This window comes from Mercenaria mercenaria, chromosome 13 (assembly GCF_021730395.1).
Source record: "Mercenaria mercenaria strain notata chromosome 13, MADL_Memer_1, whole genome shotgun sequence".
Taxonomy (NCBI): Eukaryota; Metazoa; Mollusca; class Bivalvia; order Venerida; family Veneridae; genus Mercenaria; species Mercenaria mercenaria.
The window spans coordinates 68,586,211-68,601,634 of NC_069373.1; the positions used below are offsets into that span (position 1 = coordinate 68,586,211).

Genomic DNA, 15,424 nt, shown 5'->3' on the forward strand with positions numbered 1-15,424 from the left:
GTAGTAAGTCGGCGTCGGTTTGGGAATAGGATGTGAAAAAAAGTCTGACAATATATCGAGTTGTTCTATCATCTGCAGTGAGTACGCATATTGAGAAGAAATTTTAGCTTTCCGGCAATCCTTTTGATAAAAAAAAACAACATTTTAGCGAATGGACAAGTAAGTACCCGTGGCTGCTCAGAAACTATTGCAAATCCACGTGAATACACATAGTTATCGAACGTTCTTTATTCTGTTTATTTATGTGTCCTTCAGATTCATCAGTGAGATGAAATCATAAAACAAGAGGGCCATGAAGGCCCTGTATCGCTCACCTGACCTATTGACCTAAAGATAATCAAGATAGTTTTATTAAGATATGTTCATAAATGTGGACTCTAAAGTGTTAACTAACCTTTCCTTTGATTTGACCCGGTGACCTAGTTTTTGACCCCACATAATTATTATTATTATTATTATTATTTACCAGATTTTTATAGCGCTCTTTTCATCTATAAAATAAACGTTCAAAAGCTCTGTACAAACTACATATCACAGAATGATATGATATGGACATACAATACAACACAAAAAATATATCAACAATAAAAGGTATTTAGCCTGAATCAGGTTTTACTCTACATTTTAATTGTACTAGATATTTTAAAGAACAATTAACATTAGGAAATAATTTCCATTGCAAAGCTTGTTTTCCAGTGCAAAGTGAGTTTCAATAGACCTTGAAGAAAAAGTGTGTTTTCAATGATCGTTTGAAAGCATCCAAGCTTTTAGCGTCTCTAATGGTAGCCGGAAGAGCATTCCATAACTTCGGTGCAGCTGATGAAAAACTACGATCACCGTACCTCACAGTTTTGCTTTTTGGAACAACTAGTTGTTTTGAGTTGTTCTTGGATCTCAAATTTCTTGCTGGCTGATAGAGTTCCAGCAAGTCTTTAACATAGATCGGTGACTGGTCATGCAATGCTTTGTATGTGTGAACTAGAATCTTAAAGTCCACTCTCTGAGTAACTGGTATCCAATGCAGTTCTTTTAATACCGGCGTAATGTGATCATAACGCGATATTCTCGTCATAATTCGAGCTGCAGTGTTCTGAAGACTTTGAAGTCTATTCAGCAAGACCTTCGGAACACCATACAAGAGCGCATTGCAATAATCAAGGCGTGAAGTGACGAGTGAATGTACTAGAGATTTTGTAGCATTTGTATTTAGATATTTCCTGATGTGGCCTATTTGACGTAGCTGTCCATAACCTGATCTACAAAATGAGTTAATATGTTTTTCCATGCTCATTTTGGAGTCTAGAAAGGCACCAAGATTCCTTACACATTTAGATGGTTTAATGTTCTCTTCTCCAATTTTCACAGTAACCGATTCAATATGTTTTTCGTTTCTTTGAGAGGTAAATACAATGACTTCAGTTTTATCGGCATTGATTCTCAACATGTTGTTGTTCATCCAAGATACGATTTCTACGAGACAGTTTTCAACACAGCGTAAAGCATCCTTTTGAGAGACCGGATTTGTTGGTTTGAAAGATAAATAAAGCTGCCCGTCGTCGGCGTAAAAATGATGATTTAGTCCATGTGTCTTGCATATTGTACCAACTGGTTTAGTGTACATTGTGAAAAATTTTGGTCCGAGAACGGACCTCTATGGGACACTGTATGTCATTTGCACTGGTTTTGACAATTCACTATCTATGGTCACTGTTTGGTAGCGGTCGCTCAGATATGAAGTTATCCATTCAAGTGGTTTCCCTGCGATACCAAAGTGGTCGTGGAGGCGGTGCAATAGCGTCTTGTGGTCGATGGTATCGAAAGCAGCCGAAAGGTCAAGCATCACTAACATTGTTACATCATTTTGGTCAAGGGAGTTAAGAATAATCCAGATTCGAACTTGACCTAAAGATCATCGAGATTAAAATTTCGACTAAGTTTCATGAAGATAAAGTCATAAATGTGGCCTCTAGAGTGTTAACAAGCTTTTCCTTTTATTTGACCCGGTCACCTAGTTTTTAACTCCACCTGACCCAGATTTGAACTTGACCTATAAATCATCAAGATTAACATTCTGACCAAGTTTCATTAAGATATGTTCATAAATGTGGCCTCTAGAGTGTTAACTAGCTTTTCCTTTGATTAGACCTGGTGACCTAGTTTTTGATCCTACATAACCCATATTCAAATTAAATTTTGAAATCATCACGATTAATATTCTGACCAAGTTTCATGAAGATATAGTCATAAATGTGGCCTCTACAGTGTTGACAAGCTTTTCCTTTGATTTGACCTGGTGACCTAGTTTTTGATTCCAGATAATCCAATATCAAACTCGTCCAAGATTTTATTGAGGGTAAGATTCTGACCAAGTTTCATTAAGATTGGGTCAAAATTGTGACTTCTAGAGTGTTAACAAGCTTTTCCTTTGACTTGACCCAGTGACCTAGTTTTTGATCCCAGATAATCCAATATCTAACTCTTCCAAGATTTTATTGAGGGTAACATTCTGACTAAGTTTCATTAAGATTGGGCCAAAATTGTGACCTCTAGAGTGTTAACAAGCTTTTCCTTTGATTTGACCTGGTGACCTAGTTTTTGACTCCAGGTGACCCAATATCAAACTCGTCAAAGATTTTATTGAGGGTAACATTCTGACCAAGTTTCATTAAGATTAGGCCAAAATTGTGACCTCTAGAGTGTTAAAAGTCAAATTGTTGACGACGACGGACGGACGACGGACGACTGACGACGACGGACACGGGGCGATTACTAAAGCTCACCTTGAGCACTTCGTGCTCAGGTGAGTTAAAAAGGCAATGGCTAACGTGTTTTAGAATACCAAAATCCGTTGTTTTAAAACTGAAATGATTGGGAAATATTATGGGATCGGTGATTTATATAAGAAGTATTGAGTTACACTGATTAATAACGAGTGTACGGCTGTATTCTAAGCTCTTTTCTACCAGTGTGACCGTTTCTAACCCTTTCGATGGTACTGTAGTAGTCTTTCAGTGCTTTGATTGTATTATTTATGGGTAGATTTTCACCTAGGCGGCTTGATCTGGCCCAGTATTTGAGCATATTAACCTCTCTTGTAAGATCTAATGGTAGCTGGGCCGTTTCTACTAGTACTGCCAATCTGACTAAAGTACATCTCCTATTACGCTACGCAGTTTAGAAGAACAAGTACTTAAGTCAGATTGCTAGTACTGCCATTTTATTGGTTGTTCTATATGCACCAATAACTACTCTTAGGGCCTTACTTTGTATTATATCTAGCCTTTTCAATTGTATTTTGCAGGCTGATGCATATGCTGTGCTACCATAATTAATTTTGCTCATATATAAAAGGAGTTTAGTTTTCTTATTAGCTCCCAAGTTTGTTCCTGAAATTAGTCTCAAGAGGTTAATATCTTTTTCACACCTATTAACTAGCTCATTTATGTGATGGTGCCACGTTAAATGTTGATCAAAATACATTCCTAAGAATTTGGCGGTCGGTGCTATTTCAAGGGTTTTACCACATAATTTAAGTTCTGGCGTTACTTTATTCGATTTTGCTAGAACTTTAAGATATGGTTGCGGCACACCATTAGCACTTTGGTTTTATTAGGATTGATGGTACATCCCCATTCATTGCTCCATTTTTCTATAACCTCGAGGACCTTTTGACCTTTTAGTAATGTACTATGAGGGTTTGGTGATGTTACCCATGTGGCTCCATCATCTACAAATTGGGCGAGTTCTGCCCGGTCACCGGGAGGAGACTGCTTGTTGCGTGTATCTATAGCCGTGTTTAGAGTGTTCATGATGAGATTAAAGATCAGGGGCCAATCACACTTCCTGGGGTGTGCCATTGTCAGGTTCCACTGTATCCGACAATTGACCATTGACCTTTACTTTAATTTTTCTGCCTTCCAGGAAATTAGCGATCCATGTAAGCATTCTCCCCTTAATGCCTAGAGATATAAGATTTAGAAGAGACCCTTTATTCCAATGCCTATCAAATGCGTTACTTAGATGTAAAAATATGCTTAGTAGGTAATAACCTTTGCGATGGGCCTCTTTACAGTCTGATTCGAAGCAAAGGGAGTGATCTTCACACGAATGGGCTTTCCTACATCCTGACTGATATGGGGAGAACAAGTTATTATTTTCAATATAAGTTTCCAGTCTTGGTTTTATCATTCTTTGCATGACCTTAGTGAGGGTTGACGTTAGAGAGATGGGGCGGTACTGTACATAAGTGTTTACATTGATGGCAATGTCCCACTTGCTGTTTCCAGCAAAATGTGAACAAATGAAGATAAACTCAGTAGAAAACTTACCGATGATAGCGAAAATGCATTCTGCCGGCCATATTTATTCACCGCTTCTGCGACGTTTCCTCCACCGCCGCGGCACTGAAACCACCGCTTCTGTGACGTTACCTCCATCCCCGCGACATTAGAACCACCGCTTCTGAGACGTTTCCTCCGCGGCATTGGAACCACCGCTTTTGCGACGTTTCCTCCACCGCAGCGGCGTTGGAACCAGCGCTTCTGCGACGTTTCCTCCCCCGCCGCAGCATTGAAACCGCCGCTTCTGAGACGTTTCCTCCACCCCCCTATGCATTAGAACCACCGCTTCTGTGACGTTTCTTCCACCGCAGTAGCGTTGGAACCACCGTTCCTTCAAAAGCTACGGCCAGTGTGGTTTCCGCCCATGTAAGATTTGACAAGAGCACAATATCAAGTAGGCTACTAGTTGCATCAGTAACTCTAGTACGTTCAGTTATCATTTGAGTAAAACAATAGGATTCAACAAAATTTAAAAGTTTGTTGCATTTTTCTAGGTGGGGAGGGGGTACCTGTGTTTACAGTTTTTGATTTCCAGTTTATATCGCCAAGATTCAGGTCTCCGCCGATGATAGTTGGACTGCTGTGTTGATCTGTAAGGTTTATTTAACGTTTTAATTCATATCTCCGTCTAAAATCATTGTCAGGCCTGTATGCACTACAAAAAGCAAATCCTTCTTTCCTTCTTGCTTTATATCTTATTTTTGATTTTGTGCCCGTTTAAAGATGCAACTGCATTCCTTTCCTATTAGTAATTTTACACGATTTGTATGAAAAATGGAGAAATAAAATGATCAGTTTATAAACTAACATGCACATATATAAGGCCAAGACAATGTGTTTAATGTCTAAATATATCAGTAAGTTGCACAGTTGTACTATTGGAAAAATTGAAAATTGAATATGTTGCTCTGCTAAAAACAGAACAAAGAGCAATAAAAAGTAAAATAAATTTGATACTTCTTGGAACAAAATAAGGCTAGAAATAAAATATTTAGACTGAAAGATCTGTGAAATACATTATACTGGTATAGATTCGAGCAGTTACATAAAATGGAAACACCTTTCATATGGAAAACCTTTAGTTTTGTATATTGCAATATCTGATTTCAAGCATGCTCACGCAATTGCAATTTAGGCGATTTAATTGTTAAATTAGAATCGTTAATTATTGAGATTCAAGTGTTTCATCTCCTATGAATGGTCAAATTCATTGGTCTTTAATGTATCGGATTTTGGTAGGTTTATCTCTGTAATTCCAGTCAGATTTGGTCGTTCTGTGTTTTTCTTTCTTCAGGTCGCGTCTTTTCAAAATAAGAAAAAAAATTCGTTCAGTTTACATTTTTTACTTACAGTTCACTGAAATCATGCAGAAATTGGGTAGGATTGGACGTTTTTTAATTACTTAAAAAAACGTATTGTTAGAAAATTGTATAAACGCCATAACATTGCAGAAACTTAGAAAAATAGAAAAGAAAAGAAATGCCTACCAGCCTAACCTATTTTTTCAAGTACCTTTACACACAAATAGTTTTGCCTGGCCTAAAATGGTTTAAAGTTACAATTTAAATGTGTAGGCATAGCTGAACAGGAATGGCTTGCGAAAGGAAGCGTTTATACTTGATACTTGTTACAGGTTGTTTTTTTTTAATACTAATAGTTATCAGTATAAAGTCGTACAACGGGATAAAAGTAGTTCCTTTCAACGAAAAGGCAAATATGAAATGGACAATTCTGGTAACAGTTAACGATGGATATTTTGACTTTTTTCAAAACTGGCTTCATTTCTACAGAAAGCTTCATTTGAACTATAGACTGATAGTAATAGCGGAAGACGACATTGTTTTCTTTAAACTACAACAACTTGATGGGAACTTAATAACACTTGAAAAAAGTCGGCGGAATTCTTCGAGAGAGGCTGTAGTGTATGGAAGTGAAGCGTTTAGCGAGCTGGCATCTGCACGTCCGACTTATATCCTTAAATATCTTCAGAATAGAGTAAACATTGTGTATGCAGACATAGATGCTGTCTGGTTACGGAATCCTTTTCCTTACTTCAACGGAAGCTTTGACATGTGGATGCAATCTGACGGGCCTAAGAGTTTGTGTACAGGACTAATGGCTATTAAAAGTAGCAATGACACGATAAAGCTTATGCTGGAGTGGGAAGCTTCATTGAAGAAACATCTTCAAATTGACCAGTCTGCATTCAATAAGGTGGTAAAATACTCAAAGGCACGCTTAAAAACTTTAGATACTAACCTTTTTCCTTCAGGACGTCTATATTTTAAAGAATTCAAAGACAATCAAAGAAGCAATGTTGTAATCGTTCATAATAATTTCATAAAAGGTCATCCAGCAAAACTACAACGCTTCAAAACATATAAGCTGTGGTACTCCCAATAGCTAGTGAGTCAGAAAGAACAGAAGATGAAAAGCCACACCTGTCTTATGTCGGGACATTTAATGTTATCATGCCAGATCTTGATGTTTAAGTTCTGTTATTATGTAAAATTGTCGTGTTAACATACTAGCCAATAAGATATGGAACAAAAATGGCAAAGATGTTCCCGTCTGTGAAGAAAGCACCAAATTTTGCATGAAATTATTTTCCTACAAGAGGAGGAGACACGCTCTATCTGCCCTGGAACCTTCTTTTAAGACAATTTAAAAACAGGATGTAAAATGCCTTGAACAGTAATAGTTTTTCCTTTAAATTGAAATTTATCTACAGTAAAACACCGCTCGCTCGACGTCGCAAGGGGATGGGCAAAATGCTCGAATTATCCATGGTTTCGAGCGACCCGAATATTGACCAACATAAGAAGAAAATTGAAGTTTGTTTTACCAATACCAATTGTCATCGCGACCATTTGCAGAGTAAACGGTGATGCGTAATAATAACATACTTGTGACATTTTCAAAAAAAAAACGTATTTAAAACGTTATCTAAGATAGACGTTTCAATACGTAATTTGTAAATGGGACTTGTGAAAAACAACAAGGACTATTTATTTTTATTTATCAACAAGTGCATATCAAAATTATCTTCTCAATTTTTTGAAAAGGCTATATTCCATCCAAAGCTAAGTCTTCAGATAAGCTTGCTGTACATAAAGTCTTGTGACAGTAAATCCAAACTAAAAAATTTCGACACCTCTGCTCGAGTTTGCCAGAAACAACAAAGAGTAAATTAATACACAGGGACCAGATGTCATGCTCGAGCGATCGAGTTATCGATGCTCGACCCAGCCATGGTAATTTCACATAGAAAATGGAAGGAAATCGGCCGGGACCACATGAATTGCTCGAGCGAGCCCGGGTACTCGAGTCATCGATGCTCGAGCGAGCGGTGTTTCACTGTATATAGTAATATTTCATGTCATCTTAACATGGGTAACATATTACTGACATAGACCGACAACCATTTGGTTTCTCAAGATACCTACTGAAAAGTGACAATCAGATACATTGTATTTACTGTATGATGGATTTCAAAACTGAGTGTGAAAAGAGGCTTCTTATGAAGAAAGAATGGAAGTTTGTACCTGACAATTATAAAATATACTGAACCAAGAAATGACTACATATATGATTTGTTGGCTTGAATCAACAAAAAAAAGCGGTCCCAAAGGGATACTATGGTTTTTTTTATATTTCATTCAAACATCTGCAACTATTTCCAAAAGGTTAATTCATGACCTTTATCAAATATAATCATTGACACAAAATTTGTTCATTTACATTTATAGACATTTAAAATATATAGATAAGAAAAAATAATATGAGGTATGTTATAAATCTCATTCAAAGGGCAAATTCATTTATTTTAATCGTTGAAATATCACAATACTGAACTGATTATAGATAAATGAACTGAATTCATGTATATCATGTAAAAGATATAAGAAGGTAAAAACTATTCACATTTTGAGGTCCATGACACACTTTAATGTACCTATATGTACATGAATAGTCTGCTTCACAATTTTGGAATCCTGTTCTGTACAAGTTTAATTTGTAGTAAATATTAACTTTTATACATATAATAATTGTTATAATAGAAAGAGAAGCCTCTCAAAGGATCATTGCTGTATGTTCTTGCAGGGAACATCAAAATTAACTCCCTTAATCTTTTGCACCGATTCGATACATATCTAAGAACTGTAATAGGTTTTCCAGTTTCTAATACATTTGTTTGACAAATTTACTTTTCATATACATGACTGTGTTATTGTACTGGTATTTAATCAGTTCACCATAATGGAACTCGAGTGTTTTACTGCTCCATCTAAAGTCAACAGGACTAAGCAATGCAAGGGTCACAATTAAGGTAAACAGACACAAAGTAGGAAACAGGCTCGAAAAAAATGGTACTGCTTTTTGCTCTGTAGACTTTCTTTGCATTGTTTTGCTGAAATCACAAACAGATCTATTCTGGACATTTAGGAAGCATTTTCATAATGCAATGATAGCATGACAGAATTTGTCATGGAAACTTAGGCCATACACCACTTATGCAATTTTGGGAGTCTTTATTAGCTGATTTTACAGTTTGTGTGTTTCAAGGAAAAACACGACCCCCATTTTTCTTTTGATTTTGTTTCAGTTCTGATAATATTCTTCAAGAAAATGTATTTTACAGACATTTAAAATGGGTCCTGCTGTTTGCTGCAACCATTTGAAATTTGTCAATTTTATATAGAAAAAAAGAAGGCCAGCTATTTTCTATTTTCATGCCTTAATATATCTCCCAAAACATGGCATCGAATAGTAATTATGGACATAACAACTGTAGTCGATAATATATCAATTATTTCAATTATTTTTATATATTTAATTGAGGTTTTAAAGGTTTTTACAACCATGTCATATGACCTTGATTACATGCGTACATTTGGCATCCCTTGGTTCAAGTTTTCTGTCGAAGAAATCTCGCATAGATACTTCTCACAAGAACCAAAAGCCCAAGTGACAAACTTAAGGATAACATGGTGTAATAGGCCTCAATTTCACCAAAAGCGTACATACAACTTGATTATGTAAGCTTTAAAAATGTCAAATGATAGAAATAAGGTGCATATTGACAAGTTATATAGTGACAGAAGTTCTCAAAAATTTCTTTTAGATTACCTCCCCTGATAATTTAAGCTTTTCATGAGTTATCTCCCCTGAAAACTAGAAAAATATGATTTTCTCCTTTACCATTTACCGATGTCTTGAGTAAGAAATATTAACTCTTGGTGTGATATTAAATACATTTTAACGGTTAAAATTCAAGTAAGTCTTTATCCAACTCTGGATACTGAAATATCATTTAGCAATTTACGCAGTTTTAACTTGCGTTTGTCAATATTAGATGTTGTTTACGTTAAATAGAAAAAAAGTTACACTTCGCTTGAGAAAACTTGAAATATTTGCGGTGTGTGGGTACATGCATTTATCAAAATGCGGATGCAGAAGTCAAGCAATAATATAACATTGAGGAAGATTTCAAAAATGATAACAACAAGAAGAGGACCATGATGGTCCTGAATCGCTCACCTGTCTCCACATGACCCAGTTTTGAACTGAGTATGACGTCGTTTTTTTTTTCCTATTATTTCACATAGTGACCTTTTTTTTGATCTCATGTGACCAAGTTTTAAACTTGATCTAGATATCATCAAGATAAAAATTCTGACCAATTTTCATAAAGATCCATTGGAAAAAAATATGGCCTCTAGAGAGGTCACAAGGTTTTTCTATTATTTGACCTAATGACTTAGTTTTTAACGTGACCCAGTTTCGAACTTGACCTAGATATCTTCAAGGTGAACATTCTCACCAATTTTCATGAAGAGCTCATGAAAAGTATGGCCTCTAGAGAGGTCACAAGGTTTTTCTATTTTTAGACCTACTGACCTAGTTTTTAACCTCACGTAACCCAGTTTCAAACTTGACGTTGATATCATCAAGATAAACATTTTGACCAATTTTCATGAAGATCCATTGAAAAATATGGCCTCTAGAAAGGTCAAAATGTTTCTCTATTTTTAGACCTAATGACCTAGTTTTTGATGGTACATAACCTAGTTTTGAACTTGACCTAGATATCATCAAGATAAACATTCAGACCAACTTCCATACAGATCCCTTGAAAAATATGGCCTCTAGATAGTTTACAAGTTTTCTCTATTTTTAGACCTACTGACCTAATTTTTAATGCACGTGACCCAGTTTCAAACTTGACCTAGACATTATCAATATAAACATTCTGGCCAATTTTCATGAAGATCCATTGAAAAATATGGCCTCTAGGGAGGTCACAAGGATTTTCTATTTTTAGACCTACTGACCTAGTTTTAGACCGCACGTAACCCCGATTCAAAGCTGACTTAGATATCATCAAGGTTAACATTCAGATTAATTTTCATGAAGATCCATTGAAAAATATGGCCTCTAGGGAGATCACAAGGTTTTTCTATTTTTAGACCTACTGACTTAGTTTTGGATTGCACGTGACCCAGTTTCCAACCTGACTTAGAAATCATCAAGATAAACATTCTTTCCAACTTTCATAAAGATTCCATGAAAAATGTGACCTCTACAGTGGTCACAAGCAAAAGTTTACGGACGAACGCACGCACTGACGACGGACGCCGCGCGATCACAAAAGCTCACCTTGTCACTTTGTGACTGGTGAGCTAAAAAACTAGAAATACATTCTACATGCTCATGTGCAGAATGTCTAGCCCGCCAGCTGTCTAAAATGTAACATTTATTATACTATTTGGCGGTGTCAGAACTGATTTACACAAGCACCTGTACACAAGCACCTGTAATTGCATATATATATATTTTTGACGAAGTCCAAACAAAACTCCTAACCAGGTAGAGATAGGTCAAAATACACCAAAACATTGGATGTAACATGCATGTTGTACCACAGAAAAGTGGTCTCAATTTTTTCCCCACAGCCAGTAATAAGAAATTTACAATACAAGCTCTATAGTAAAAACAAAGGGAAGTAATTCTAAAAACAAGATTGCCTCATGGTGTTGAACATATGTGCCAAGTTACATCAAAATCCCCATTATACATGAAGAAGACATGCTCCAGACAATGTCATTCTTGTATCTAACCTTTGGCCTCTAAGTGTGACCTTGACCTTTGACCTAGGGACCTGGTTCTTGCGCAGGACAGTCCGTCTCATTCAAGTTACATCAACATCCCACCATGCATGAAGAAAAAATGCTCCGGACAAGCTTCAATTCGACCATTGACCTACAACTGTGACCTTGACCTTTGAGATAGGAACATGGGGTTTGTGCATTACACGTCTTCTCATTAAGGTAAACATTCATGCTAAATATAAGAACATTTGGTCCATGCATGTCAAAGTTATGGTCCGGACAAAGTTCAATTTCACCTTTGACCTCCAACTGTAACCTTGACCTTTGAGATTGGAACATGGGGTTTGCGCATGACACGCCTTCCTATTGAGGTAAACATACATGTTAAATATAAACAAGATTGGTCCATGCATGTCAAAGTTATGGTCCGGACAAAATCGGACCGACGCACAGACGCACGTACACACGCACACACATACACCGAAAGTGACGACTATATCGAGCTCACCGCAAGCGGGCTCGATAACCAGTATATCCTTAATGTGTGAGTTTTACATAGGCAACGAAAAAATATTAGGATATCAAATAAACAAATAAATAATGATTATAACTGCTTTGCAATTTGAGATAAAATTATATTTGGTTATTTAACATTGTTCTTTACAATACGGAGATACATTTGGACGAGTACCCAGTTGAGAAAACCATATTGTACGAGCCGCTAGGCCCTGCTTTCCTGATTTCAAGATGCATAATCAAGCTCTGTACAAACAGAGCGGCTACTTCACCCGATTTACATTCGGAACATTTTCACGCGTTTCGGGCTTCGTCGACTGTTTAACACGGGACTTTAGTACCGTTCTAATACGAAGAAATGCGGATTTTTTGCACGCAGGTGCGTCCAGTACGGTAATATATTATACGTTCATGTGTTGCAAATGAACGTCCACAGTTGGATAGATGAAATAGATATAGAATATTCTAACACGATCCGCAGCAATCACTATATATACGAAATCGCCTATACATGAATCTACGATAAAATATGGTTGGCTGTTACATTTCACTCCCGCCGAATGTGACATAAGAATTTCCACCTCTTTTTCCGATATGCAATCTAAAAAGTCATTTTTTCAGCGCTAACTTTTTTAATTACAAAGTATAAAAAGAATTTCTGAGACAAATAATTATATTCTGGTATTTATTTGCACGCAAGAATCATTTTTCGCACCGTGGGAAAATGTTTCGCAGGAGAGCTACCGTAAAATAGTACTAACTTCCGGTTAATGAATGAAAACAATGTCACGTGATTTTAACTATGAATGAACGTAAACATTGTAGTAATTTTGACCTGCATCTACTTCCTGTACGTCTGCACCAGCGAGAACATACATATTTATCAAATATCTATCCTGTTTACAATGGCCCAGTACAAAACTGGCACAATATGTAGTGTCAGGGGTTCTGACGATGACTGGCAAGTAATTGGCTCCTAGTATGATGGACTGGTAATGAAATATGTTGTCCAATCAAGGAAATCTGGTGAAGTTAGATGTTTGTTCAACTTTGAAGTTTTCGAAAAGTACACTTCCACATACAAAGAAATAAATGAATTCTTTAAAAATGCCACTGGGATTGGTCTTGATGAAAATTTGGACTTTCTTGATGATGAACTTGATGAAATAGAAATGGAAACTGTTAACTCTGCAATTAGTAGTTTAGAGCCAACCACTGCAGAGCCTGAACCTCAAGACTTAGAGCAGCCAAATAAAAAATTCAAGAGTGCTTCAGAATCAGACATAACAAGATTAAAAGCTCAGAACACCGAGAGAACCACTGACAGCAGCACTAAATGGGCCGTTGGCTTATTAAAAGGTATCTACTGACTTCATTTGACAAAGGTGTTAAAAAAATGTTTCCAGTATCCCGACCTAGCCTAAATTTTTGGCCTGACCCTAAAAGTTTTATGGCTTAAAAGAAGATTTGTAACACTTTTTTAATAAAAAGTTGCAAAACTGCACTTTTTACGCTTTAAATGTTAGAAATCAACTTACGGATGCTCTAAAGGCATAACACCTTTATTTGTATTCATTTTTGACACAAAAATAATTTTCGAAAAGTCTCACTTAATTAAAAAATATTATCAAAAAAAATTTCAACATACCTAGCATGTTACCGGAAACAAAGAATTTTTTTAGGCCTTATCATATGACATTTAGTATAAATAACAATGCTCATTGATTACTTTAATACTTAGAATATATTGATTACTAAGAATATAATTTCAAAAATCAGTAAAGGAAATTTAACATAAAGTACCATAACTATCCCTAAAAATGCACCAACCCTGGAGATAATGAGCTTTTACATAACTTGGGCTCAAAATCCTTATATGCGTATCCATTTCTCAGTCTGAAAGCTCTCGGAATGCTTATATGGGTGAAATTTTGATAAATGTAGAAACTAGATCTAAAACAATTTATTACACAATTTGAGTGTATTTCAAAACACTGACAGTTCACCTGTGTGTGCACAAAGTACCGTAAATGTTCAGAAATTATCTTTTGTGTGACAGGTGGCGTTACCGTACACAGGCTAATAAGGCAATCCAATGCATCAGTGATCCAGTCTATACCAACAGTTTATCAGTTTTGTTTGTAGCACTTACTTTAATATTTTTCCTTTATGTTTTTAATCCAACACTTTTCCATCAGAATAAAAAAAATCACTAAATTTTAAAATATCACCTTCGAAGTTTCCACTTTTCTCTATTTTTCTAATGACTTCATAAATAATCCCTCCAGTAAGATTCTTTTTGTTGATTTTTCAGCCTGGATGTCTGAAAATGAGTATCTGAATGAATCATTTGAAGACCTGGATCCGACAACACTGGACACGCTTCTTCAGCAATTCTATGCTTGTCTGCAGAGCAGGAAAGGTGGAAACTACTCCAAATCAGCACTAGTTGGTATCCGAGCAGGTATTAACTGTCACCTCACAGCGCCACCATTCTCGAGACTGCTGAATTTAATGAAGGATCGTGAATTCATGGCATCTAATCAGGTTCTCACTGGATTGATCAAAGGTCTGAAAAGAGAAGGTAAAGATATTTCAAAAAACAAAGAGCCCATTTCTGAGGAAGATCACATAAAATTATATGAAAGTGGCGTGTTTTCAGAACATAAGCCTGAAACATTGCAGAACAAAGTAATGTATGAAATAATTGCTCAATTTGGACGCCGTGGCAGGGAAGGTTTGCAAACACTGAAAAAAGAATTATTTGTTATAAAAAAAGATGTAAAAGATAGGCGTTACCTAACGATGGCCTATAATGAGGCAGATAAAACGCATCACGGACTTGACAGTCGAGAAAAAAGTAAGGAGCCAAGGATGTATGAAACGGGGGATGACTTCTGCCCACTTAAAAGCCCACTTAAAAGCTTTGAGAAGTACCTTTCAAAGCTCCATCCACAATGTGAAAGATTATTTCAACGGCCACAGCGAGTATTTGCAGGTCCCGAGTCTGAAACCTGGTTTGAAAACTCTCCCTTGGGAGTTAACAAAATAAATGGCTTTATGGCAAGGCTATCCGAAGCAGCAAAATTGTCACAAAGGTACACTAATCATTGTGTTCGGGCATTTGTGTCTACCCATTTGAGTCATAAAGGGTTTTCAAATGAAGCAATCATGGCTGTTACTGGACACAGGAATGTACAAAGTCTGACATCTTACATAAAACCACATGATGATGGAAAACATAACCTTAGTAATGCACTCACCTACAAAAGCAGGAATTCTTCTGAGGTCAAGCCATATAATCCAGTAAGTTCAGTGGTCGTACCAGAACCAGTAGTAGAAATTGAAACATCAGAGCCTAAGGATCAACTCCAGTCACTGGACCAGTGTAGCCAGCTTCAAGTTGCTTCTTCAAGTTCAACATCTGTATCCTCAGTAAACCACAGGTGGCAGTAA

General features: G+C 36.5%; 2 protein-coding genes across 2 annotated transcripts; both read left to right on the forward strand.

Moving 5' to 3' along the window:
* Positions 1 to 6,056: 6,056 nt before the first annotated feature.
* Positions 6,057 to 6,743, forward strand: LOC123529260 (uncharacterized). The gene has a single exon (XM_045309513.2). The coding sequence runs from the start codon at positions 6,057 to 6,059 to the stop codon at positions 6,741 to 6,743; it is 687 nt and encodes a 228-aa protein (XP_045165448.2).
* Positions 6,744 to 12,963: 6,220 nt separating this feature from the next.
* LOC128547781 (uncharacterized) lies at positions 12,964 to 15,424 on the forward strand. The gene is made up of 2 exons (XM_053520962.1): positions 12,964 to 13,327; positions 14,283 to 15,424. The coding sequence occupies exons 1-2, from the start codon at positions 12,964 to 12,966 to the stop codon at positions 15,422 to 15,424; spliced, it is 1,506 nt and encodes a 501-aa protein (XP_053376937.1).

Excerpts from the sequence above, each read along its gene's own strand:
- LOC123529260 (XM_045309513.2), top strand. The coding sequence starts at position 6,057 with ATGAAATGGACAATTCTGGTAACAGTTAACGATGGATATTTTGACTTT.
- LOC128547781 (XM_053520962.1), top strand. The coding sequence starts at position 12,964 with ATGAAATATGTTGTCCAATCAAGGAAATCTGGTGAAGTTAGATGTTTG. Across the intron at positions 13,328-14,282 it reads GGCCGTTGGCTTATTAAAAG|CCTGGATGTCTGAAAATGAG; the intron begins GTATCTACTGAC and ends TTGATTTTTCAG.